This window comes from Maylandia zebra, linkage group LG17 (genome assembly GCF_041146795.1).
Source record: "Maylandia zebra isolate NMK-2024a linkage group LG17, Mzebra_GT3a, whole genome shotgun sequence".
Taxonomy (NCBI): Eukaryota; Metazoa; Chordata; class Actinopteri; order Cichliformes; family Cichlidae; genus Maylandia; species Maylandia zebra.
In genome coordinates, this window is record NC_135183.1 from 33,277,932 (window position 1) to 33,302,678 (window position 24,747).

General features: G+C 42.8%; 1 protein-coding gene across 4 annotated transcripts in view; it reads left to right on the forward strand.

Annotated features, from left to right (window-relative positions):
* The first annotated feature begins 9,149 nt into the window (after positions 1-9,149).
* dock4b (dedicator of cytokinesis 4b) overlaps positions 9,150-24,747 on the forward strand; it is a 142,482-nt gene continuing 126,884 nt past the window's right edge. For all 4 annotated transcript variants that reach the window (XM_014409623.4, XM_014409626.4, XM_014409624.4 and 1 more), the window contains exon 1: positions 9,150-9,360. In XM_014409623.4, coding sequence (XP_014265109.2) covers positions 9,324-9,360 — 37 coding nt within the window. In that variant the 5' untranslated portion in view covers positions 9,150-9,323. The remainder of the gene's footprint in view (positions 9,361-24,747) is intronic.

Here is a 24,747-nt window from a genome sequence, read left to right on the forward strand (position 1 = left end):
AAGCCAGAGAGATACACAAATACTGGGAGAACATGCAGACTCTGCGCAGAAAGTCCTCAGCCAGATGGTGGAGTCGAGCTCTGGACCTTTGTGCTGTGAGGCAACAGTGCTAACCACTGCACTGCCCTATAATCCTGTTATTCATCTATTAAAATGTCTTTTAATTTTAATGATACAAGAGTAAAGTGTCAGTTCTAAAATGCATTTGGTGAAATTTTGCTGTTTTAGCCAGCAAATTTTGCTTTGAATTTCTACTTTCTCAAAATCAATAAAGAGCAGGACAGAGGTGCTAGCATTAGCCTAACATCTAGTTTCTATAAAATATACCCCTACAACATGGGTATACCCCTTATCATTGTATTTAGTAAGCTATGCGGCTATTTAATGCCAACATTTGCACCTTCTTTGAAGCAGACAGGTACAGTTGAAATGAACGGCTAACAAAGCTATACTGCTCTCCAGACTCTCGTGGATGCAAAGAAATCTGTAGGCTGTGTTTAGTGACTGTTGTGCCAATAATACATAATGTGGATGCTGTCCACTCTGAAATGCTGTTATCCCATCTTAGCACTGAACCATTTCTTCGTGATAAATGACTTAGAGACCACAAGTCTTCTGAGATCACTACAGTTTTGTGTAGTGATAGCACTTTAGCTGATTCTTTTCTCTTTCTCTTTTCTCTTGTGTTCTTTATCTAGTCATTTCTGGATCTGTAATGAAATACATTTTTCTCTCACTCAGTGAAGTGCATACATGTGTGCAAATATGCCATCAGCCAGTGAGATGAAATGCCTGATGTATGTGGGTCGGTGGGTGTGGGAAGGGGACACATTGCCAAGGATTGCTTTCAACTTGCTAAAAGATACAGCCATTTATGACAGCCATCTGTCCAACATGAAACTGTGTGTGTGTGTGTGTGTGTGTGTGTGTGTGTGTGTGTGTGTGTGTGTGTGTGTGTGTGTGTGTGTGTGTGTGTGTGTGTGTGTGTGTGTGTGTACTTCCAGGCACAATTATGTTTTCGCTGGTGGGTGTTTGGGGTCCAGGTGGCTGTATACTGTAATATTGTGCCCACAGTGTGCAACAGCATGGGGGATGTGGGAGCCCAGCACAGCATTAGTCATAAAAACACAGGCACTGATGCCCTGCTGCTAACTGTAACCTAAGGAAATGTGATATACAATCTTTTAGTGTTATAACCTATAAACTGTTTTAAATATAACCTTGTAAACTATATCATAATTAAAACAAATACATATCTGATTGAACTTTAGAAAATTTAGCTATCACTACAGATATTTAAAATATTTACAAGCTTTTATATAAGCCTGCTTTGTTTGTTGGCAGCTATCACATGATAAATTTTGTGGGTGGCTGAAATGATTTGTCTTTTCAGTGGGTTTCGCAGGCAGTGACTAAAAAGATCATATACTGAAGGCTAAAGAAGATAACAGATGACGTTTGGTTAAGGAGGTCTGAGTTGCTCCTTTTTAACTCCACTTGTTGCTTTCTTGAAACAAGATCAGATCCCAAAGGCATGAAAGATCTCTCTGCTTTGAGAATACGTTGAAAACAGAAGCACTTTGGTGAGTAAGAAAGCAAAGATTTCCTTTCAAGGGTGAAATCAGGCATTAGTGGAATATAAAAAATAATTGGATCGTGCTCTTCTGTAGGGCTTCATGAGCTTTTTGATAGTAAATGTGTTGGGTGTATCAGAGAAGCAGTTAAAGTTGATAAGCGAGAACGTGGAGGGAAGCACTGCACTTCTGAGTCTTTTGATTCCCACGGTGAACACTTGCAGGTGACAGGATGCTATCCTGTATTACAGATTACGTTTCATTGCCTTTGAGTGCGGTTTTGCATATCAAACCCATGACAAATCGTCTATGGTGCTTTCCCTGTTGATGCTAAGGAGAAAGACGGAGGAGGTCTATTTTTACATCCAGCCAAAACACGGTTTGAAGTGAAGGCCCAGCGGAGAGGAGGGGTAAAAAAAAGCTGCACTGATGTGCTGCTGTCATCCAAAGACATGTGGGGCTGGAGATGTTGTTTTATCACTCATGTTGTTCAGATTGAGACTCAAGAATGGTGTCAGTTATATGGAAAACTCTTCTTTCAGTGAGGGTCTTGGCTCAAATGAGGCTGTTCCACCACTTGTCAGCAACTACTGGATAGTTTGTCATGGCATTTTTTTATAGACTGCCATGGTCCTGAGAGCAGGAATACCACTATCTTTAGTAATACTCGGTTTTACTGATGCTTCATCTACTATCACTATATGGCTAATGTTTATGAAATTTAATTAAATGGCCCAACTACTGATTGAAATTAGCAATTGGATTAATTTAGTTATTTAATTATTTTGCACACATGTGACCAAACCTTTCCACCAAATCCAATCATCAGGTTTTAATTTATTTAAGCTTAAGACCAAATATATCAGCTAAATGTTAGCATGTTAGCATTGTTTGCATTTGTTATATCACCAGTATCACGTTAGCATGCTAATGTTCATCACAAAATTGCTACTATGGCTTGAGTCCTGTCTTCCTCCTATCGCCCACATCTGGTCATTGCAGATAGCTGCCCCTTCCTAAGCCTGGTTCTGCTAGAGGCTTAACAGGAAAGTTAACAGGAAACAGGAAAGTTTTTTTTATTCCACTGTCGCCAAGTGCTTGCTCAAAGGGGGCAGTTTGATTGTTGGGGGTCTTCTTTGTATTACAGTAGTGCCTTTACCTTATAGCATAATGTACTTTGAGACGACTACTGTTGTGAGTTGACGCCATATATAGATAAGTCCTAAATCACAAAGTGTTCACCAGCAATGGGCTCTTCATGCCCAATTAAGGAACGTAGTGTTTTTTTACTTTATTTTCAATGATTGGTTGGTTTAGGTACCTAAACAACTTGGTAATAATCAGGAAAAAAATCATGGTTTGTGTTATAATGAATGCTATTTATTCCTGCTGTACTATTTATGTTTTATTCTGCCACAGTTGCTGTGGAGCACCCACAATTTTGTTGTACGTGTGCAATGACAATAAAGGGCTAATCTTCTTCTTCTGCTTCTACAGCATTTATCCTCACCACTGACACTTCTGGTTATTAACATTTAACGCCAAAGGTTTATGTTATATCTCAAGGGTGAAATGGGTTTCATATGTGGGGTGCGTACAGTGTTTAAGACAGTGCATATCTGTGTGTACATTCATGTACATATGCATCAGATGTTTATGTATTTAAGTGAATATTACTGAGCTGTTATGGACAAATTATAACCTAAGACATTATTGCACAGACAGTATAAGAAGAGCAAATGAGAGCTACACTAAATGTTCCCATACAGCAAATGTGCTGTGTAAGCAAATGAATTAAGGCCAATATTTCTATATATAGATCCTTCGTCAGAAGTATTGGGTTGTGAAATCCAGTCTTCATATGGTACAATGTACAAAGAGGGGGATTTTTCTAGCCTATTTTCGTTGCTATATTTAGAGGCCTGTTTCTATTGGAGATGAGGATATTGCCCGCTGTTCACAAGCTGAAGGAGGCATATGTCACCCCCCACCCCTCCCCAAAATGAACACCACCACCTGACCTACACTTCCTGGTGTGAATTAAATCAAAGCTAAGGAGTGCTGAGAAAACTTGATAGGCAGTGGTCTCTTGAGATAAGCTAGTGTCATTTTTGCTTCAGCTGTCCTGCAAAGAAAACTGGCCTTGTGTAGTGTCACTTTTTGACATAAAGCAGTTGTAGTTACCCGGTGGTCTGAAGCACAAAGGAGGTTAGAAGGGAAAAAATAAGTGGAAACTTAAATAATCCAGGGCTGTCCCCAAATGAAACATGAAAGCTCTATACTATAGTTTTAAAATGCATTGCTGAGCACGTGATCTTTTATCCCCTTTGTTTACTACAACTTGTTGTGTTCCAAAAGCAAAGAAGTCTTGGCTGATCTCTCTTCTCTTCTCTTCTCTTCTCTTCTCTTCTCTTCTCTTCTCTTCTCTTCTCTTCTCTTCTCTTCTCTTCTCTTCTCTTCTCTTCTCTTCAAGCATTTACTTTGATTTATGTGTCACAGATGCTAAGTTTATTTGGGGTCATGGGCCAGAGATGAAAAGTGATGGTGGTTGAGTGGCGGAAATGCTGAGCAATTTTCAGAACCCATCTGGGCTTGTAGAACTGTCTGTGGCAATGGCTGACTTGGTCTTCCATCTGTCATCTCCAGCCATATGTACTCCCGTGCTCTGCCCAGAACATGTGGGTCCCAATGAGATGAAAGTCAGAGAAAACAGGAAGAAATGTCATTATCTTGGGAAGAAACATGGGGGAAGTGGATTGGGAAGAGGAGAGGAGGCAAAACGAGCACCTGAGCAGACTGCTCGGGTGACTCGACCTGTCCTCAGTACACTGAAATAATCCTTTTAGAGTTCGGTCATTGAACAGATATTCTACTTGTAATCCTTCTCTCCATGTTTTGCCATCTTCCTCCAGCTGTTACCTTTGTCTGTGGGCTCACAGTGTCATATGGGTTGACACTGCAGACATTAAATGCACAGCAAATTCATTTTCATTATAATAATACACAAAATCACGCAGGTGCATCAAAGGCCCCTGAAGGTTCTTATCCATATCATATGCTATGAAGTGATCATGTTGCCTAACTACCCAATACAAATCTAATAAAATGACCAATTTGTTTGGTTTTCACACCTATAACACCTTAGTACAACATCATATCATTTTCACTTCATGACAGTAATATTTTATAATTTATAAAACGTGAATTACATATTCATGCATGATATATTATGATATCATCATAATCACCAACAACAAGCTAAAAAACCAAACATCATTGTCCTGCTGAAAGCTGAAGCTGCTGGAAATCAAATGCTTTTCAGATGGTATTGCATGGTGGATCAAAATCTATTCTGTTCCATCCATTTTGACAAGATCTCCAACATTATTGGCTGAGATGAGCCCTAAACAATGACAGCGCCTCCACCACACACCGTGTTCCCTTACAATCTGAGCCAAAGATTTCAAATTTGGATTCATCATTCTATCACTTCTTGTTTACCTTCCTTAAGAATGACTTCTTGGCAGCCACCCTACTACAGAGGACATTCTGATGAGGTTTCACTGAACAGTTGATGTGTAAGCTGAAGGGCCAGAGCCATCTTTCAGTTCCTCTTTCAGGCCTTTGCTTGATTTTTTTTCTCTCTATTTCTTAAAGACGTGACTTTCAGATAGATAGGTTTTTTTTTTTAGACCTGCCACTTCTTCTTTTGTTCTCTTTTTGTCCAGTTTTCCTCCATTTTTTCCTCAGCGCTGCACACCATGTCAAGACATACATTTCCAGCTTATAGCTCTTTGGGAATTTCCTTGTTGGTACAAAAATGCTATATCATGCCTGTATAACAGCATATAACTGTGTTGTCTTTGGCATTTTTATAGCTTCAGCTATAGAAATTAGAAAAAAAATATGTTTTTTTGTGATTTTAAAGTTACAATTTAAAATTGCCTCTTTGTTATGTTTGTTATGTAGTCCGTTATGTGTATAACAACACTGGTTAATGCCTTTCCATACACCCATAATAATCCCATAACACAATAGTGCTCTGCAGACTGTTCACAAAGCTCAGGGATCTGGGACTTAACAGCCGTCTGTGTGCATGGGTGTTGGACTTCCTCACTGGCAGAACTCAGGTGGTGAAGGTGGGTAGATGCGCCTCTAACAGCATCACCATCAACACAGGAGCACCTCAGGGATGTGTCCTCTCGCCACTGCTCTACTCCCGCTACACTTCAGACTGTGTGGCCACCCATGGCTCCAACACCATTGTGAAGTTTGCTAACGACACAGTGGTGTTGGGTGCCATCTCCAACAACGATGAGGCGGCCTACATGGATGAAGTGAAGAATCTGGTATCATGGCGCCAGGACAACCACCTCCAGCTGAACGTCGGCAAGACCAAGGAGCTGGTGGTGGACTTCAGAAGGAGTCAGCACAGAGACTACAAGCCCATTATCATCAATGGAGCTCCAGTGGAGAGGGTGCAGTCCTTTAAGTATCTTGGTGTCCACATCTCCTCAGACCTGACATGGGCTGCCCACATTCAGGTCCAGACCAAAAAGGCTAGGCAGTGCCTGTATCACCTACGACAACTGAGGAAGTTCAGGGTCTCTCCAAAGATCCTCAGGATTTTCTATACAGGCGCTGTGGAGAGCATCCTCACACAGAACATGACATCGTGGTTTGGGAACAGCTGTGTGAAGGACCCAAAAGCTCTCCAGAGAGTGATCCGTACAGCAGAACGCTGCTGCAGGATTGCGCTCCCCCTGCTTCAGGACACCTACACCAGGAGATGCCGGACTAGAGCAGCGCAGATACTGAAGGACCCGTCCCATCCCGGCAACAAACTGTTCCAACTTCTGCAATCTGGTAGAAGGTTCCGCATCATCCGGGCAAGGACAGAGAGACTCAAGAGGAGCTTCTATCCCCAAGCCACCCGGGCCCTAAACACACACACCTGCCCTCTTACATCATCTATAATTGACTGAGACAGGACTCTCTTCCAGACACTCTAAACCAAGGCACAATGTACATTCCAAATTCCTTTAATTTTAAATATGTTTATATTGTCTATTCTGTAAAATAGTCAGATGTCTATTCATATTAATGTACAGAATTCACCTGCTTGCTGCTACTACCGCACATTCACCCAATGTATATACTATATATATATATATATATATATGTTCTTCCTCTACCCCCCTCCCCCCCCCCCCCATTTTTGCACATGTCGAGGAGCGTGTCAGGCTACATTTCACTGTGTGTTATACTTGTATAACTATGCATGTAACAAATAAAGAACCTTGAACCTTGAACACCCATTTTCTTCTGCTTATCCTTTTCAGGATGCCAAAAGCCCTCATTACTCTGAAAATTGTCAAGGAAGGACTGAAAATGAGTGAAAAAGCAGCCAATGTCCAAAGAAAAACCTTGGAACACATCCACAAATCCTGGTTACCAATTGGTCAAAACCGCTTTAAAAATTAAAAGTCTGGCTGCTTGGAAGTAAAATATTGAGGAATGAAGGGGGGCCTCAATCCTATTAACGTCAAGTTGCAAATGGTTGGCAAAAAGAGAAAGGTATATGTTTTACAGAAACACTGACTAATAAAAGTCTATTTTTTTTTTTTTTTTTTATTTCAATCAGTTCCTATTTGGTTGCTTGTTGTCCACGTTATGTTTTCCTTTTGTCTTGTCATATTTTTAACTGTTATCACAACACTGGCAAAGGTGCACGAGTTTGAGTATTGCTTCAGTGATGTAGAATATAGTCCATTTTCCACTACATAAAAAAGCACACACTAGCTCCAGTGTCCTGTCCTCTCAGGGGGGTGAATCCATGGGGTCCTCCACGGCTTATGATTTATTCATATATGGAGTAACATTCCAACAGTCTCCCTACAAAACCTTTCTTATACCCACAGCCCCCCAACTCTCCATTCAGAAATATACTAGAGTATAGGCATAAAGCACTGCAATGTGGAAAATTAATCCAGGTTTATTGGCATTTATGTTAGATGCTGTATGTGAGAGCAAAAGGCCAAGCAAAAAAAGGGAGTGCACCGGATCATGGTAAAAACAGTAGCCGAATTTCACCTCCAAAGCCAGCACCGAGCCTCAGGTTGCTTGCTTTTCCACAGCACATCCATTCATAATTTACCATATAACCTACAAAGGTGGATGGGTACGTGGACGTGCAAAGTAGTGGTGAGACAAGGAGGGGAGAGAAGCACATTTGACACTTCAAAGCATTTTAATGCACCGTTTGCAGCATGAGAAATGAACGTGCATTAGAATGGCTTTTTAAAAAAAGTCCTTTGTACTCGAACACAACGCAAGCTGACACAACACAGGCAGGTGATTAGTCCAGAATAAAAGAAAAGGGAAAGCAGTGTGTGAGATGAGCATGGGTCTCATAAAAACAGACACTCACACTGACTGACACATACACATACACTCCTCTTTTCTCTCATGCATGTTGAACTCTTTCTTTTTGGCAGTGGAACTCCCTCCAGTTTTGCGCTTCCTCCTCAAAGACTCTCATGTATTTTTCATGCAGTAGAAGCCTTGTGTGTCCGGGAGGGCTCTCCACTGTTGCAAGGTCATGTTCTACACCAATATCCTGATATTATTGGTCTGTAATGTCTCCATGGATGACTGTAAATCAGTGCTTACATGTCTTGACGCTCTGGCGACCGTCATGGCTACCCTGAAATAAAACTAAACCTACATCTTTCCAGCTAATACTCACCAGAAAGTCCCAAAAACAGAATAATACCGTCATGTGTCGAAGATGCTGTAGATAAAGGGACCTTCACTGACGTCGCTGGGTACCTACTACAAGTCCCACAATGCGTCACTCGGCTTTTTCGCTTTGCTGGCGATGTTGTTGCGTTCAGGTACTACTCGGGGGTTTTCTCGTTAGACATTTAAATCTCAGCCCCCACATAATAACTAGTAGATGGAATGAATCCTCAACTTAGTGTGTGTGTGTGTGTGTGTGTGTGTGTGTGTGTGTGTGTGTGTGTGTGTGTGTGTGTGTGTGTGTGTGTGTGTGTGGTGGGGGCTCAGGGAAACATATTTAAATGATATTATGTGTAGGCTAACAGCCCTGAAGTAATATTTTAAAAAACTAACAGTTTGTATTGTCTATGAAAAATAAGCTAACATTACTCCTACTGCTTTTTATGCTAGTTGGTAACCGTAGCTAGTTGAGTCGTCATTTTTTAACTATAAAACAAACTAATGTTAAAACAAGTTAACAGTGCCACATACTTAGCAATGAATGTGTTATTGCTCTGTCAGTAGGATTGACAAATAACTAGCTCCAACCCCGATTGAACCCATTGCCGTGACAGTTTTGAACAGGGCATTGGGCTACAAATACAGCCTGCTAAAGCTTAATCATTCTAAAAAGTATGAAAATGCTGGTATTTAAATACGAACAGCGTTCATTTTCTCCAAATCTTCCGACCATAACAAACAATAATTTCGCAGGGGGCTCCAAAGTGCTCTGACCTCTCCGGGTGTCACATTTCCCACAGAACCTAAAGGCAACGCGTCTCCGTACCACTACGAGCAGCAGCGGCAGCAGCAGCAGCGGCGGCTGAGGCGCTTTCTCTTGCTGTAACCTAAACAATGACTCCTACTACAGAGCGGAGGAAAGCACGCCAGTAGAATGCGTTACACGGAACCCAAACCTTGCTTTTCGCTGCTATTCCGACCACTCACTTAAACTTACCGACAGTAAACATGTGGATACCTACAGAACACGAGAAATACGGCGTCGGTAAGTTTAATTTGCCTTCATATTCCTCTAAAAAAATAAACTGCTTTCACTCGCGTTCAGCTGTAAGGGCATGTGTTAATGTGCGCACGGGAGGTGGTGAAGTGGCTGTACTTGGATGCTGATTCCCGGCGCAGTTAGAGACCGAATGACTGTGTTTTTATCACGAGGCGAGCGCTCTCTTTCAAACAACCCAGTGATGGGAGCTTGGATTTCATCTCACTGCCACATTGCAAAGCATAAGGTTGCCCGCTTCACCCCCTCCTCTTCTTCCCCCTCCTCCTTCTCCTCCTGATTTGCCAAATGCCACATTTTTGATATTTTTAAGTCTTGCTCGCGCTTTGCCCTATTTTCCCATTTTCATTATGAGGATGTGAACTGGCGAGCTATTTTGACTTCACTACTGCTGTGTGTTCGCTCAGGCTCTGTCTGTTTCAGTGGTGGTGGTGGGGGGAATCAGCTGCTTCACAGCCAGTCGCTATATGTCTGTCTGTGTGTGCTTTGCCCAGCATCTAGAAATTCTTCGAAAGAAAGCCGAACGGGGGGTTAAAATTATTGTTATTATTATTGTTGATGCTTTTTCTACCACGGAGATTGTCCCAGACCTTGAGAAGTCCTGGAAATGTGTGCAGCCTGTCGTACAGTGCGCATTGTTCAGACTGTCGGAGGGGGGGCTCTTGGATCAAACAGTGAAGTGAGACAAACAAGCGACAGCAAAGCAAACGAAGCCAAATGTGGCAAAGGAAAGAAAACCCCACACAGACTTTTCCCTGTTGGTGTGGCAGGAATTTTCGTCTTGTGCCTGGATTCAAACGCAAAAAGAAAAAAAAATCCAGAGGGTGAGGGTGGTGGTGGGGCATCTTATTGAGATGCGGCCGCTGAGAGGCGGCTTAAATGTCTCATAATAATATTCCCTAGAGATATTGTACTGTCCTCTGTCTGTGTGTGTTGCTCTGGTTGAGTCTGTGTAAAAGGGAGCCAACGATCATTTGAGTTGTTTTTTTTTTTTTTTTTTTTTTTTGCAACTAAAGCAAGCCAACCCATTCAAAGTAATAAAACTGTGATCTGTTAAGCACAGGTACTCAGTGTGTTCATATCATGCCTTCTTTCCTTGGTTCTCAATGTTGTCTGAGGTGTTCAGAAATCCCACTGTGGGTGCTATGGGTGCTTTTTGCCACCTGGACTTGAAATCAGTGAAGCACAGCGAACCAGAAACTGGCCTTTGACCTCTCCATGTCACACGTTTGTGATCTGGTCACCTGAGTGCTCTACTAGTTTCCCTTCCCTGCCCTCATAAGTGCTAAATATCTGACCTTCCTCACTCTGCAGTTATATTGTAATGTGTTTAATCACGTGCAGGGTAGAGTGTCCAGAACCATTAGCCTGCATCATTTTATTTTTTTTAAACTTTTTTATACCACATAATAGATTTATTCCATTTAGCTACTTAAACCCATTCCATGCTGTCAAAGTTCACTTGGCTGGATAAATGGAGGGCATTTATTTTGAAAGCTAAATACTCACTATTGTATTGTCCCTCCGCTGCTAGAGGGCATCCTGTTAATTGGATTAAGGTTTTTGATCCCCCCCCCCCCCACCCACCCACACACACCCTCTTCCTCGATAACTCCCAATAAGACCCCATTAATTGGCTGAGATTTATTTTCTAAGACTTGTTTTAGCAGAGGCACTCTTCTGTGTGGCCTGATCCTTTTCAAGGAAGGAACTGTGCTGATTTCCTGTTGTGAAATTCAGGTTTGAAGAGCCAGACACACACGCACACAAGAAAGGTTGACACAGATTGCTTTTAGTTATGATAATTGCAGCTTCAGCAGGTTAAGCGGTCGCAGTCAGAGATTCGGGCAGGTTGATTTGTTTTTAGTCTCTCTATTGACCCGCTCGAACCAACAGAATGAGTGATATCCCCTCCAGACACTGACAGACTTTAGAGAAACTATTGAGCAACAAAGAGGGGGTTTAAAAGAGGTTTTTCCTTGCATTGTTGGAAGGAAATATGTGTTTATATTGGTTCACAACTGTCACAGTCAAAGGTGGGATGGAAGGCTGACCTTTTATAGGGATGGTGACAGGAATAGCTGCGTAACAAAAGAGAAAGATATAGAAGAAAGAACTTTGCTTACAGGCGCATACTGGGTGTGAATGTTGGGGGTGTTAGATAGGGTTGCCACACTATGAGAATTTCACTTTCTGTAACATATAGTGACCCTTAGAGGAGTGAAAGAAGAAGGGCGGCTGTTTTCCTTTATTTCCAGCTCCGTATTTTTATTCTTGGAGTCTACTGGAGAAGCCTTTTGTGACTGACAACTCAGAGTAATTCTTATTTACTTTCCTCTGGGCCTTGCTGCAGTGAATCCATTGCCTGGGTAAAAAAGCTCCCTTCTCCCTCCTGTTAAACCAGCATTCTTCTGATTGGTTTCCTTCTGTAAAAACAAGTGTTTTAACAACAGGTGGGTGGGGCTTTTGTGCTAACAGAGCTGCGTGGGTGATGTGACCATATTAGGGAAATCCTCTCTCGTTGACCTCATATAGAGAAAAGAGTGGAAAAAAACTGTCTGAGGAGCTGAGGCATTTCTAAGGCTTTTAGACTATATATACTTCTTGTAGCTTAGTGTCTTTGCTGCATTGTTTTTACAAATAACAGAGAATATATGAAATCAGCTGGTCTTCACATCGATCACTTATTTTGCGGGGCAAAAGGATAACTTGATGCTTATCTTACGGCAAAATAGCCTCATTTGTGAAGTGGCCATTGATGCCCACCTGGAATCACTGTCCAAATTATTCATGCCAGGAGGAACATCTGGTGCTTTACACAGGTCTTCCCAAAACACTGCCTGAAGTGCCATTGCTCTAAGTCGCACCTCACTAGGATTAACGTCATGTTTTCACATCTGGTCTTTGTTTTCAACCACACTCCCCTAGCACCTTTCTTGAACACTGTTGCTGTTGGAATTGCTGTGATATCTCGATATCTAAACAGGAAGGTCCCTGCGTTAGGCATTTTTTAATGCGACCTCCTCCTCCAAGTGCTTTCAGTGAACATTTTCTCCCCGTTTGACAGGGTAGGCTGGCTAACTAAAAGGGCTCGGAATTCCTTGGATCTTTGTGGGAAGATTTGATCTCGGGCCAAATTGAGATGAGATCAGAATGTCTCGCCATCTAATTGGAAGGTTGACGCTTTTGATGTCGATTTGCCTTACAAGCTGAGCGGGGCCCGGGGAAGATGGGGGGACACTGCCGTTCATGAAATATGAATGGACTCTCGGCGAGTTGATGTGCCCATTAGCCCACCAGCGGGATGATTACTGGTTTTTAACCTGAAGCTAGAAGGTTGGAAGATTGATGAGACGATGTTAATGTATGATTTCTAAATGGACTTGCTGGGGCTGGGATGGGGAAACACTAAACTGAACAAAGAGGAAAAATCTCTTTATATATGGAAGTCAGAGATCTCAGCACAGAGATGGCACAGGTTCCTGGTAAACAGGATGAGATTGCCATTGAAAGAAATAAGAGGTGGTGTGACATTATGGCGTTGATTTAAGCTAAACCGAATATTTGATGACAGACTTACCCGAGGAAGTCTGTCCGACGCTCCATAAGCAGATGAAGAGTAATCTGTCACGAATGCCGCCCAGGACAAACACACTTTGACTCAGTCGCTGAATAGACAGAGCGAGGGAAAGAGAGAGCACTGGAGGCTGCATTGTGTCATGTTTAGCGAGAGCAGACGTCATGTTAATTCTCAGACAGAGTGAGGCCTTTCTCCTCATTAAGGCCCTCTGATACAACCAATCAAGCGTGTCATTGCTCATCACAATTTGGATACATAATTAAACCATTTTAACGAGCTGCTTCGGATCTGTTTGTGCAAGTTGAATTCTCTACCAGAGGTTGATTGGCGAAGCTCGATTTAGCGTGCATCCTTTGTTTGAGTGCTGTGGCACAAAAACAGCCAGGAGATGCAGAGAGAAAGGCGCAGTGATCTGATTGAATGTTTCTGCTCGAGGCCCAGCTGAGATGGAGGGGCGACGCTGGGCCTGGGGGGTTTTCCTCTCCCGTGGCTGACATCGCTTGTTTCCTCCCTCGGGAGGATGTTGCTGTAGTTGATTGGGGTGGTTGGAGGAGGTGCGGTGTGAAGCGATGGGTGGTTGAGGGCGCTGGCGCGTGTCAGGGGTGGACTCATTGTCGGAGCGGCCGGGATGCCCTGTTACCCCCAGATTCAACACCCTCCCATCACCACAAGGGGATTAGCAGGTTGTTTTGGAGGGGGCCCTGAGGCCCATTCCACCATTATACCCATGATTTCTTAATGCAAGCAAGCCCCAGGGCGATGTATGGGTGACGGTGGGGGGAGGTGTAAGCCAACCAGCTTGTAATTGCTTGCTTGCCCGCTGCCTCGCCTCCATCTGCAGAGATAGCACCCCTTCCCCTGTAAACACGCAAATTTGCACACGTACTCGTCCAAGACAATCATTTAGCACACGAGGAGACCATGGGAGGCTCCCTAGTGATTTGAACATATGTACAAAATAAAACAAAAAGAGTTAAAAATCCAGACACAATCTGTTCTCTGGTGTGCACGATGCAAAGGGTAAATAAATCTACATGGACATGTGGCGCATGACGGAATCAATGAGCTTTTTATTCATCACCAATCTGGGAGCCCATCGGCTATCGTCTAATGAGTTAGCCTCTGGGGACAACCGCCAGCATTTCAGGGCTTCCAGTGTAGCGAGGACATTTACGGTTAACAGATATCTAGGCCATGACTTCCACCATACTGTGGTCAGAAGTTGCTAAAATGTGACTGATCAGTACTGTTCACACTGCAGGCAGAAACCAGACAGCTTCCGGTAACAAAATCATCTCCTATACCAGCAGATTGCACATATTTGAATGCAGATTTATGCATACAGAGACGGAAAAAGAAATCCTCACCTATTTACCTAGATAATAGCCACTGTAACACAAACATAGACCAGGATGTGAGAAATGCCACCACTGATTCTTCCTGTGTATTTTTCAATTAAACCTTGCTGTATTTGTAATGGAGTCCCCATTAAACCACAAAGCAGTCTTTTTGTTTCTACTCTGCAACGCCGAACACAGGAAACAGAGACGTTTCTTTGATCTCTGTTCTGTGTTCTAGAAGTGACAAGATTTTACCTCCTTTTGGCTTTTCTTCATCATACACACAGAGTGGGGGAGATACTCTTGCGAATCCCACTGGTGTGGGTGACAAGCCAGTGTGCTGTAATTGTCCATATCCATGTACAGTGATGAGAGAGGTAGCTGAAGGAGGTGGTGGTGGTGGTGGTGGTGGGGTAGCTCTCATGGATTTCCACTCCACTGACAGTCTGGGATACTTAAAGGGATGATGCTTCTAAAGAGATGATGCTTTTGCTTAGAGGTGGTCAAGCGATTTCTTTTTAACCAGAGCACACATGGTCATCATAATGGCTATTACTTATACTGGCACTTAATTCATCAACTTGTCTGTGGACTAATATTCTTTATACTATAATATAATAATGCAGTAATAATGTAAAATTGTCTACATCTTTCTCTTACAATTGATTTATGTTGACTGTTTTCTTCACCCCATTTAGATATATGGTAACAGTGCTTGTCTTTGACTACTTGTGTGATATTTGAAATGCAAAAAATCAGACATCTGTCAAGTAAAAACAACATCTGCTAATAGATTTTCTTTGTTTTAGAAGAAGCTATTATTATTATTATTATTATTATTATTATTATTGTATTAAGATAAAAGCATCACGGTTGGCTGGGAAATACTCTGCCTTTCCAGCAGGCCTGATGCGGTTCTCCTTCCTTGATATCAATTCGTGATCCCTGTGTGAGTGAGGTTAATAGGATATGTCCTATTAGAAATTCAGCAGCCTAACTGATCAGCAGCCCTCCTGCAGGAGAGGCAGCATGGGGAGGGTGTGTGTGTTTGTATCATCTGTGTGGGCTGAGGCGGAAAAAAAAAAAAGACTGACATACCATTTTCATAAACGAAGGGTGTCGGCTTGTGACAATCATAGTGATTGGCAGGTGAGAAGAGCTGTTTATGCATCAAAAGACACTCGTTTTATTTTTATTTTTTTTTAATGCTCATTTGCTGCAGAAAAAGCATCGCCTGGACTTGACTAGCATGAGCAATCTGTGTCCTGTGGCTGTAATCCAGGCTTGCATGTATTGACTGTAAAGGAAGTGTACATTGATTTGTGAGTGTTAGTGTGGCCGCCCCGACGCATTATAATGCCCACAAGGCTTCCGTTTTCAAATAAACCTTGGGTAACTGGTAGCTGCTTGTGCTGCCCCTCAAGTTACTAAAAACCACTCGCTTTATTATTAATGCGTTAATAAAATCGCAGTCGCGGTCTGCCCGGGTTAAATCTCATATCTTTAAATGTGTTATTGATCGCTAATAAAGTGTCATGGTATGCTTAAAGGACTTTAGAAAAACAGAGCTAATGGGTGTGGGTTGCTGTCTTTACTTATACCCTGTTAATTATCCAGTGGGTAGGTGGGTGGGTGTGTGTGTCTCGTAGGTGTACAGCCACAGGAGGGTCACACAGAGTGTTTTGGTCCAGTACTCATTTTCCCAAGTCTGCCCCTTTTTTTCTCTATTTGCTTTACTTTGGAATGGCGTCTGGTAGAGTTGTTTTTGGACTTGCGAGTTGCTGTCATCACTTGGATAAAATAATGAAATTAAATGATTTAAAAAGAGCTATTTTGTATTACTATTGAGCTGCAGTATATTACAGATGGAATAACACAAGGACTGATGAACCGTCCAGCTTAGGTTGTCAAGGACACTATTAGGAGTTTATCAGCACAGCGTCCGTCAGGATTAGTGTTGTGGAGTGAGACAGTGACGGGGAGGTGAAAGGTCTTCAGGCTGAAAGCTGTTGAACGTCATTACATGACCTTGACTGGGCGTTCATGCGCACTTCCCAAACCTCGCTGGGTTTATCTGTCCCCTCTCTCGCTCCTCTTGCCATTTTCTTGTATTGCCTTAATTAAATGGAAGTGCTTCTGGGTGTCTGTCTGTATTGAATTGAAGTCGTTTCAATGCCTATTTTCCCTCTTTGTATCTATTTCTCTGTTGCCATCCCTGCAGTCTCCTGCTCATTCCTGCAGAGTGAGTTGTTTTCAGAGACAGCAGATTGCGCCGCGATGACCCTTATCTCATTTTCTGCTTCTTTTTTTTTTTTTTTTTAACTTGCTCACTCATTCCTTTGCAGTCTGGCTTCCTTTTTTCTCTCACTTCACTCTGTCTATTTCACCTTTATCTCTCTTCCATATGAATCCGCTCTCGCCTGTCCCAGATATCGCCAGCTACTGTGTGCTCCTCTGTGCTCCTCTGTGTCTTGTACATTTGGTGTTACATACATATTTGTGGGCTTATGTGTGTAATTTTTCGTATGGAGCTTTGTGTTTGTTGGTGCATGGTTGCAGCAGCCGCCTCTGTGGACTGGAACTCTGAATATGATAAATCAGTATGAGTGTCCCTCAGGCTTTGCAGTAGAGCGGATGCTACGGCGGATGCTACACATCTTTTGTGGTGCTACATGCTTGTCTCTCCATCAAATCCTCTTAAACATGTTCCCCGTTCATCGAAGCGTAAAAAGAAAAGCATTGAAAAGGCTGCAAACTGCTCTTTTTGAAGTTGTCAAAGCAAAATGTACAAATCTTTATGGTTGCACTTGTAGAGAGATCAAAGGACATTACCCCGATTGATGGCTGCTGCTGTGCATATAAACTTATCAGGTGACTGCTCGCTAAATCCCTCACCTCATCAGCGGTTGCCCTAACATAGCAACTGTAGCTAGGCACAGCAGACCTGTCAATCTTTGGATTGCTTTAACATGTAACTTAGTAGTTCAGTGGGTGGCTTTTTTATGTCTTGTCTTTACAAAAGGACAACAGTTTAAAAAAAAATATGTAGGCAATGGATCTCGGGGAACTTTATAGTTTAGCAGCTCCATCTAAATGTGTTACAGAATTCACAGTGCAGATTCACAGTATGAAAGTGCTAATTAAAGAGGCCCGATTCTAGCCACACAGGAAGACACATTCATGTGTAATGAAATTCTAACCCAAATTTCTTCTGTAGACCTTTTATTTTGGTAGCACAAATACACAGACATTAATAAACATCTGACATGAGCTTTTCTCAGAGGACGTAGCAAAAAAAAAAGTGAGCTTATTTAATACGCATGTTGCATACCCCCCAGATTCAGGATGAATCTCTGCCCGAGTTCATTCTGAGTGCAATGTATTTACAGTAGCAGGTAGACAGATGGTAAGTTCATGTTTCCCTGACTTTGGTTTCTGTCCCATTAAGCCTGTTCTCTTTATGTCCTTGGTACCTGTTCCTGTTTTTGTTTTTTTTTGTTTGTTCTTTTGGGGGGGGGGGGCTTATATTTAGTGTACATGCTTCAGTTTCATGGTTGGCCATGAAAATGCACACCTACTCCCAAGTAAGGTCATACCAGCAGTGCATATTGGCTGTGGGGTCAAGAGCTGTGGCAGTGGCATTGATCAGTATAGAGCCCTCTGTGCCCTCTGTGAGATTGAACTGCTTTCCCCTCATCGCCGTTCCCTCCTCTGTCTTTGGAAAGATCACACTGGGAGGATCAGCTGCTGCTGTCACTGATTTCTGGCCAGCCCTCTCCGACTTCACTTTCTCTTAGATGTCTCATTAACCTGCTCAATGTATCTGTTTGTGCTGGTGTTGGGTGTGTGCGCACACCCTTCTCAGGTTGAATCAGTGCATGTACAGATTCTACGTTTGCTCTTTGTCCCCTTTGAAGGTGGTGTGTGTGTGTGTGTGTGTGCGTGCAAGCAGTCTGTTTCTTGCTCTGGGTGCGCCGTCAAGATGACGGCCCGGCTCGCCTGTGCATGTCAACCTGCTGCATGCGACGCGCTGGCTGGCCGCCCGTCCTCATCACCTCTACTCTATCAGCTCACTTCCTCTCCCTCTGCTTGCACACAGAAAAGCTACTTTTAATGTCAGGTTAACTTTCTAAAGGGCTTTTCATTGCAGCCCATCGACGCTCATTTACCCACTTTTTTTTTTTTTTTGTCAGTTTGAAGACTCAAGTGTTTGAGTTGATTGCAATTGATTTTTTTTCTTCATTTTCCAGCACAGTTCTCTTTAGCTGATTGAAATAACTTCATTCTATCGAAGCAGAAGGTGGATATTGTATTTCGGGAATGGTTTTTCAGCCAGAAAGATGTCAAAGAAGAAAACTCCTTACTCTCCGAGGGGTTGCGAGTTTGAAATGAGATAAACTCCAGCTCTCGGTGACAAAGCTACCAAAAAACAGGATTATTTCAGAAGTGACTAGTTCTTCTGAATTACAAAATTAATTGTGTGGGTGTTGTAGAGTGTTATTGCCTCAGAGGGTCTGTTTAATTCATCAGGTTGACTAAACTACCAACTGCGACCCAGTTCACTTTTCTTTTCTGTCTCTTCTTTTCAGTCCTCTTCAGGGACTGTTACTATTTGGAGTGTTTATCCAGCTAAGAGGAAAGCCTTCAAACCACGCTGAAGGAGAAAATGTGTTTTCGGTTAAACACTCGTTTTGAATTAATAAACCCCTCCCCCTAAAAAAACCCAAACAACCAAAAAACCAAAAACAAACAAACCCCCAAAAACATTAGAACTACTGGATCATTTGAAGTTTTTTTTTTCAGTCTGGGGGGAGAAGACCAAGAGTCTTCATTCTTCCTGCCTCTCATCATTGATTGAATGAGGCCTTTTCAGTATTCCTCCAGCAGCACTGAAGATTGGCATTGTGGTGCATTGTAGGATTGATCTGCTTTCCTTGTGTTCCTTTTCTGGAAGTTACATAGAGGATTCCTTCTCTTGATTCATTCGGCTGAGTTTTTCTTCTCCCGTTATTTAAGCAAGACCTGAAGGGGGCATTTGATGTCCTTTAAGTTAAGTTAGTAGTTTTGAAATTGGCTTGCTGGAAGCAGAGAAGATGGATACAGACTAATTCTCCCAATAGTGTATGCATTTTGAGCCATATTAAAGAAGAAAGTGTGACGTGTTGGTAATCATTTAGTCGGTTAATAGGATTGATGCCATTCTAATTAATTGACTTAGCTTGGCATAAAGACAGGAAAGGTACCAAAATCTGCCCACCAGCAGATCTAAAGCTCTGTAAGGAAAAGCTCACATGTTGTTTCCTCTTGCTCTCAATCATTATTGTGAGATTAAGTCCAGCCAAAGACGCAATCATGTGAATTCCCTTCTTAAAGCCTTATTTTTCGTAAGTTGATAAATTCCTCTTTTGTAATTTCCTAAAGTAACACACCTCCACGTCCAGTTAGAGCCCCTCTGGTAAAAACAGCATGCAGAGATCTGTGAGCTGAAAGAATCCTGAATATCCGTGTTCCCAGCACACAGAATCCAATCTTCTGTTTTTTAATAGTCGTAACTGTGTAACACTGGGAAACTTTAGGCCTGTTGTCTTGTTCGACTTACACAATCGCATTTTTCACCTGTGTGATGTAAGCTTTTTGTGTCATGACACAATGTGTATGCTAGGTTAGGCAAAACACTCAAAAAGACACCTTTCTAAACAATTGTTTTCAACAGATTTAACTGGTAATTTATTTTATTTTTTTATTTTTTTAACATTTTGTTTTCAACATCCCAAAGGACACTGAACTTGCAGCTGTTGTGCTCTTCTAATTCATTTCAATAGGGACTTGTCTGGGTTATCGCAAAATAAAATCAGGAAGTAGTTACTGCTGAGTAACAAGATTAGCTTATATGGGCTTGGGTTAGAGAAGTGTTTGTGATTCAGATTGTAAGTCGTGATTTATCCCCAAAAGATTGTTCATATGATCTTGTGACCAAATCGCCAACCCCTGCATACACTGTATGACTAGAAGTGCTGGGCGACCTACACCTCACACCTAGAGGAGCTACCCAGCCATGGAAACCCATGCCATGAAGCTCCTGGAGCACAGTTTTAGTGCTGATGTTAATGTCAGAGGCTTGGCGACTTTAATGCACTATGTCCCATTCTTTCATAAATGCTTGTAGAGGCGCTAGGTGTTTCATTTTTATTCATTGCAGCCATGGGACTGAAAACACATTAATTCAGAGATTAATAGGTGTGGCCGAGTGTTTTTGCCCATTAAGTGTATTAAGATGTATATGATTGGTTCCCAACAGGCCCAGAGTAGAATGTCCTTTGTAATGTGTTTTACCTTGATCAAGGTCACAAGCCAAACCTCTCTGCAATATAGCACTGAAACCAGGCATCATGGTCGCTCCAGGCTGTGGTATCAGCTTCTTTTCCTCCCGCAAAGCTTTACCAAAAAAAGACATCCAGCCACGGCGGGGCTGGCTCGAAGGGCCACTGTGTGCCACAAGCCTGACCTCACTCCCAAGCATCCACCTGGCGTCTTTATTTTCCTCCTTCCACCACTTGCACCCTCAGGGGAGGGAGGGCTGAGAACTAAAAGTAGCAAGTGACCCTGCTAAAAGCGGTTGAAATGGATCCCCTATTGTGTGGGTGTGATGCGGGGGTGGGTGGGGGGCGCAAAGGAAACCTCCCCACTGTGGGAGCCTTTGTGAGTCGGACTCAGAAAGGATGACGGCGCCGGATGGACACCTCAGGCAGCTGGCTCAGTGCGGAGCAAAGGAGGTGACATGACAGAAAGAGTAATTGTTTGTATGTACACTGGCAATGTACACAACACGAGCACAAATTGTGATCCTACAGCACCTCCTTTTGTGAAGCCCCTGGGTGTTCTTGCTGGCAAGCAGTTTTTGTTAAAAGCAGGCATTGAAGCCATGGAAATGGTGCAGATAGATGTGATATTTATACAGCTATTTATTGGTAAAAATCATAATTACTATAAATTGTTTTGCTGGTGTCTTTATTGCTGGTTATGTCAGTTGTGGTGTTCTCTTACTCCTGTAGTCCTTACCCCTCTGCTCCTAATGGCTCAATAATGGAGGTGTCTTTTGGGCTATGCATCCCTACCCTATTTATCCAGACCCGAATGAGCTGTCAGTGGTCCCAATTTGAGCAGAATGGTCATCACAGGACTCAGTATCATCTTCCACTCTTTGAGAGCTTTGAGCTTTTTTTGAAGAAAGATGCTTTTATGTTGTTTCATTAGTCAAACTTGAAAGAGTAAAAAAAAAAAAAGGATAATCTTGACATCAGTGAGTTATGTCTCTCGTCTTTGAAACATGAATCCTATCCTCTTTGTTTACACACCTCTCAGCACCTCAGGAGCTCGCTGATGCACGGCTACAGCAGAGGAGCGAGGTGTATTTGTTTTCCAACGCCATCAAAAAAGAAACTTAATCGGAGCAAAGCACATTCTTCACAGCCACAATACATGTGCTTAGCTGAGCAGATGCCCGACTTCAAGCAGGACTGAGCATTGTCTTCCTGCCTTTCTCACTTCACTCATACCGGCCTGGGCATTCTGCTGTGCTTTTGCTGCTGACATAATGAGTATAGGAATGCTAAAAATACCGCCGCACAAATAGAGCGTGTTGCGCTGCACACAACATATGTTGTAGTATGGCTGCCGATGCTGTCTCCTGAAGCACGAAAAAGAAGGACGTCGTGGCTTGTGATCGTGATCAAATGTTCAGCTGTTTCCTTTTGAACAGGCTTTTGATCAGTGGACGGCAACCTGCGAGACACGCATAAATAAATCATAACCCATTCAAAATTCAGCTCAGGTTAAGCTCCAGTGTTTACAGGTACAGGAGTGCACCCAATTGGATATTTTGCAACACAGTGCAGCTGCATCTACTTCAGCTTGTTTTCAGTCCAGAGGTTACTCTGCTAATGGTGCTGACTGAATGGGCTGAGGCCAAGCCATTGATTTTTAGGGGAATGTTTCCAGGCATCATCAGTGGTGATGTGTCACACCCCCGCCCCGGACCCTCATCTGGACTGCAGCCATAATCCTCTTTGCACAGGCTGTCCTAATGTAGCAGCAACCTTACCATCCCTACCTCCTAGTACTAGGAGCTGGGCAGCAGTGGCTGGCTGTGACTGTGGTCGAAACGGTAGACGCACAACAGCAGGCATGGATGTAAAAATAATGTAGGCATATAACAATAAATCAATTTGTTGGATAATTTAGTTTCTCTTTGGAGATGTAATTCCCAAATTTAGGCTTTTGGCTTAAAAATATTAAATTTGTTTTGCTGGTATCTGTGATTTCATGTTTGCTTACAGTAGAGATGGAATATGGATATTAAAAAAAAACAGTCAATGTTTTAATCCCATATAAATCCTCAGGCCTCAGTCACATGGGCCACAGACCAGTTGGCACCCCCCTGGAAACCTCCGGCCACTTGGGGAAAAATGTGTTTTCCTCATATATTTGGTGAGTAGGTGCTGAAGGGTTGCTGGCTGTCACCATGTGAGATCAGTCATAAGGAAGGTGATGTACCGATTGCGTTCTTCGTAAGATTAGCAGACAATTTGCATGAAAGATGCTCATTTGTCTGAAAATACTTGCTAACTAACCACTTAGTGGTTGTGAACCATGAAAAAGCATGACACATAAATGGAAACCATTCACCTTGAAAGTAAAAGCTGGGCCTTAATGCTGAAACCTACGTGTTTCAAAAGGGACAACCTTTATTTTTGAAGGCAAGTGGTCTCTAGTGTGACTAGCTATTAGCAAGTAGTTGGCAGGTTTTTGCAGATAAGTCAGTGTCTTTCATGCAAACTGCAGTAATCTGCTAGCGAAGCAACCAAGACAAATGCAAAGGGGGAATTTGACAAACCCTAGGAGCAAGCAAGTAACGCATATGGGGATTCAGCTGTGGTAATGTGATTATACTGTAGATCGATTAGTCAGCTTTTGTCATTGATCACACTACGTATAACCACTTGAGTCTCACCCGGGCCTTACACCAGGTGCTCTTCATGCTTGAGCATGCAGCAGTGGGTGGAGTTGGAAATCATAAACCACATATTCAAATGCAACCCACAACTCTGAACTTTTCTAGATGTCACAGACAAATATGCTTGTGAGAATGTAAATGTCCAGTAGATCAGATAGTAGGCAGCTTGTAAAAAAAGTCTGTGTGCATGTACTTTTTGATATTAGAGCTCAGTTTTACAATTTATAGTAAGTTGCTTTGCATAACTCTTGGCTATGGGGAATGAACCGTGTTTTGGAAACTACTGCTCTAAACTGTTTTTTTGTTTTTTTTTAATATGTCCCATGTATGATCTGCCAGGCTTTACCAGGCACCAGGAGAATGTGAGGCGAAAGGCAGATACGGGTAAACTGTGGAGAGTCAGGCACAGAAAATAAGACGGAGAATGCGATGGTTGATGGGCTGTCAGTTTTCGGTCCGCATGGAGTTCTTCCTCAGAGTTGAGCTGCCAAGGCTGGCGGAGCACAGTCCCAGTGTGTCCCTATCTGCCCCTTTGTGTTTAAGGAACACTCTCTGTAGCTCATTAGAATCTTTATACTTTCTCCCCCTGAGGAGTGCCAGGCGCCGAATGGGCGCACAAATGAGGCTACCTTTCTACTTTGTATAATTGTGTTCAACCACAACTGTGGGAGGAGAAAAACAAAGATGAGATTAATCACTGTAGCCTCGTCCCTCCCCGTTCTCTCATCCCTCATCTGCCTTCCATTTCAGGGCTCCTGCCGACTTTTTAACTAGTTTCATTTAATTACCGACAGCTTTGGAGGGCGCACACGACTGCTGTTGACCTAAATCAGAAAAGTGGGACATATTTTTCCCCCATTGCCCCCTCCAACTTTCTTACTCTACTCTATTGATTTTTTTGCCTGCGTGGACCGCATGCACAAGCAAATTGGCTGAGCACAGCCATCAGTTTGACACCCTCACTCTCTGTCTCTCAGCTTGTCTCTGTCTTTACCGCTGCTTCTGAATTAGCTGGCTTCCATGGTCAGACTTCCCTCTACTACCAATTTATTCTGGAGGATGTGTAGGGGAATTGGGATTCTCATCCATTTTTGGGGTCCCTGACAGGTTGAGAGAAATTGGAGAGCGGCCTCTTTTGTTCGCGCCGATGTAGTCGCAGTAATGGACAAGATTAGGGCAAAGTGTGAAGCAGCTCCTCGAGTTAAAGCGAAAAAATTCAAAGCAGGCACAAGGGATTTTCTTGTGTGACAGTTGAGTATTGGTTAATTATTTCGAACAGCGCAAGGTGGCTCGAGACTCTCTCCGCAGCCCTCCTCCTGTGCCTCTCAGTCGCCGTAGCTCTCGGCTTGTGTGATTTCCTACGTGGCTTGCTTTGACAAACAACAGCACCGATTCAGTCTCATTACCGCAAGTTGGATTCATTAAAGAAATCACTCCATACT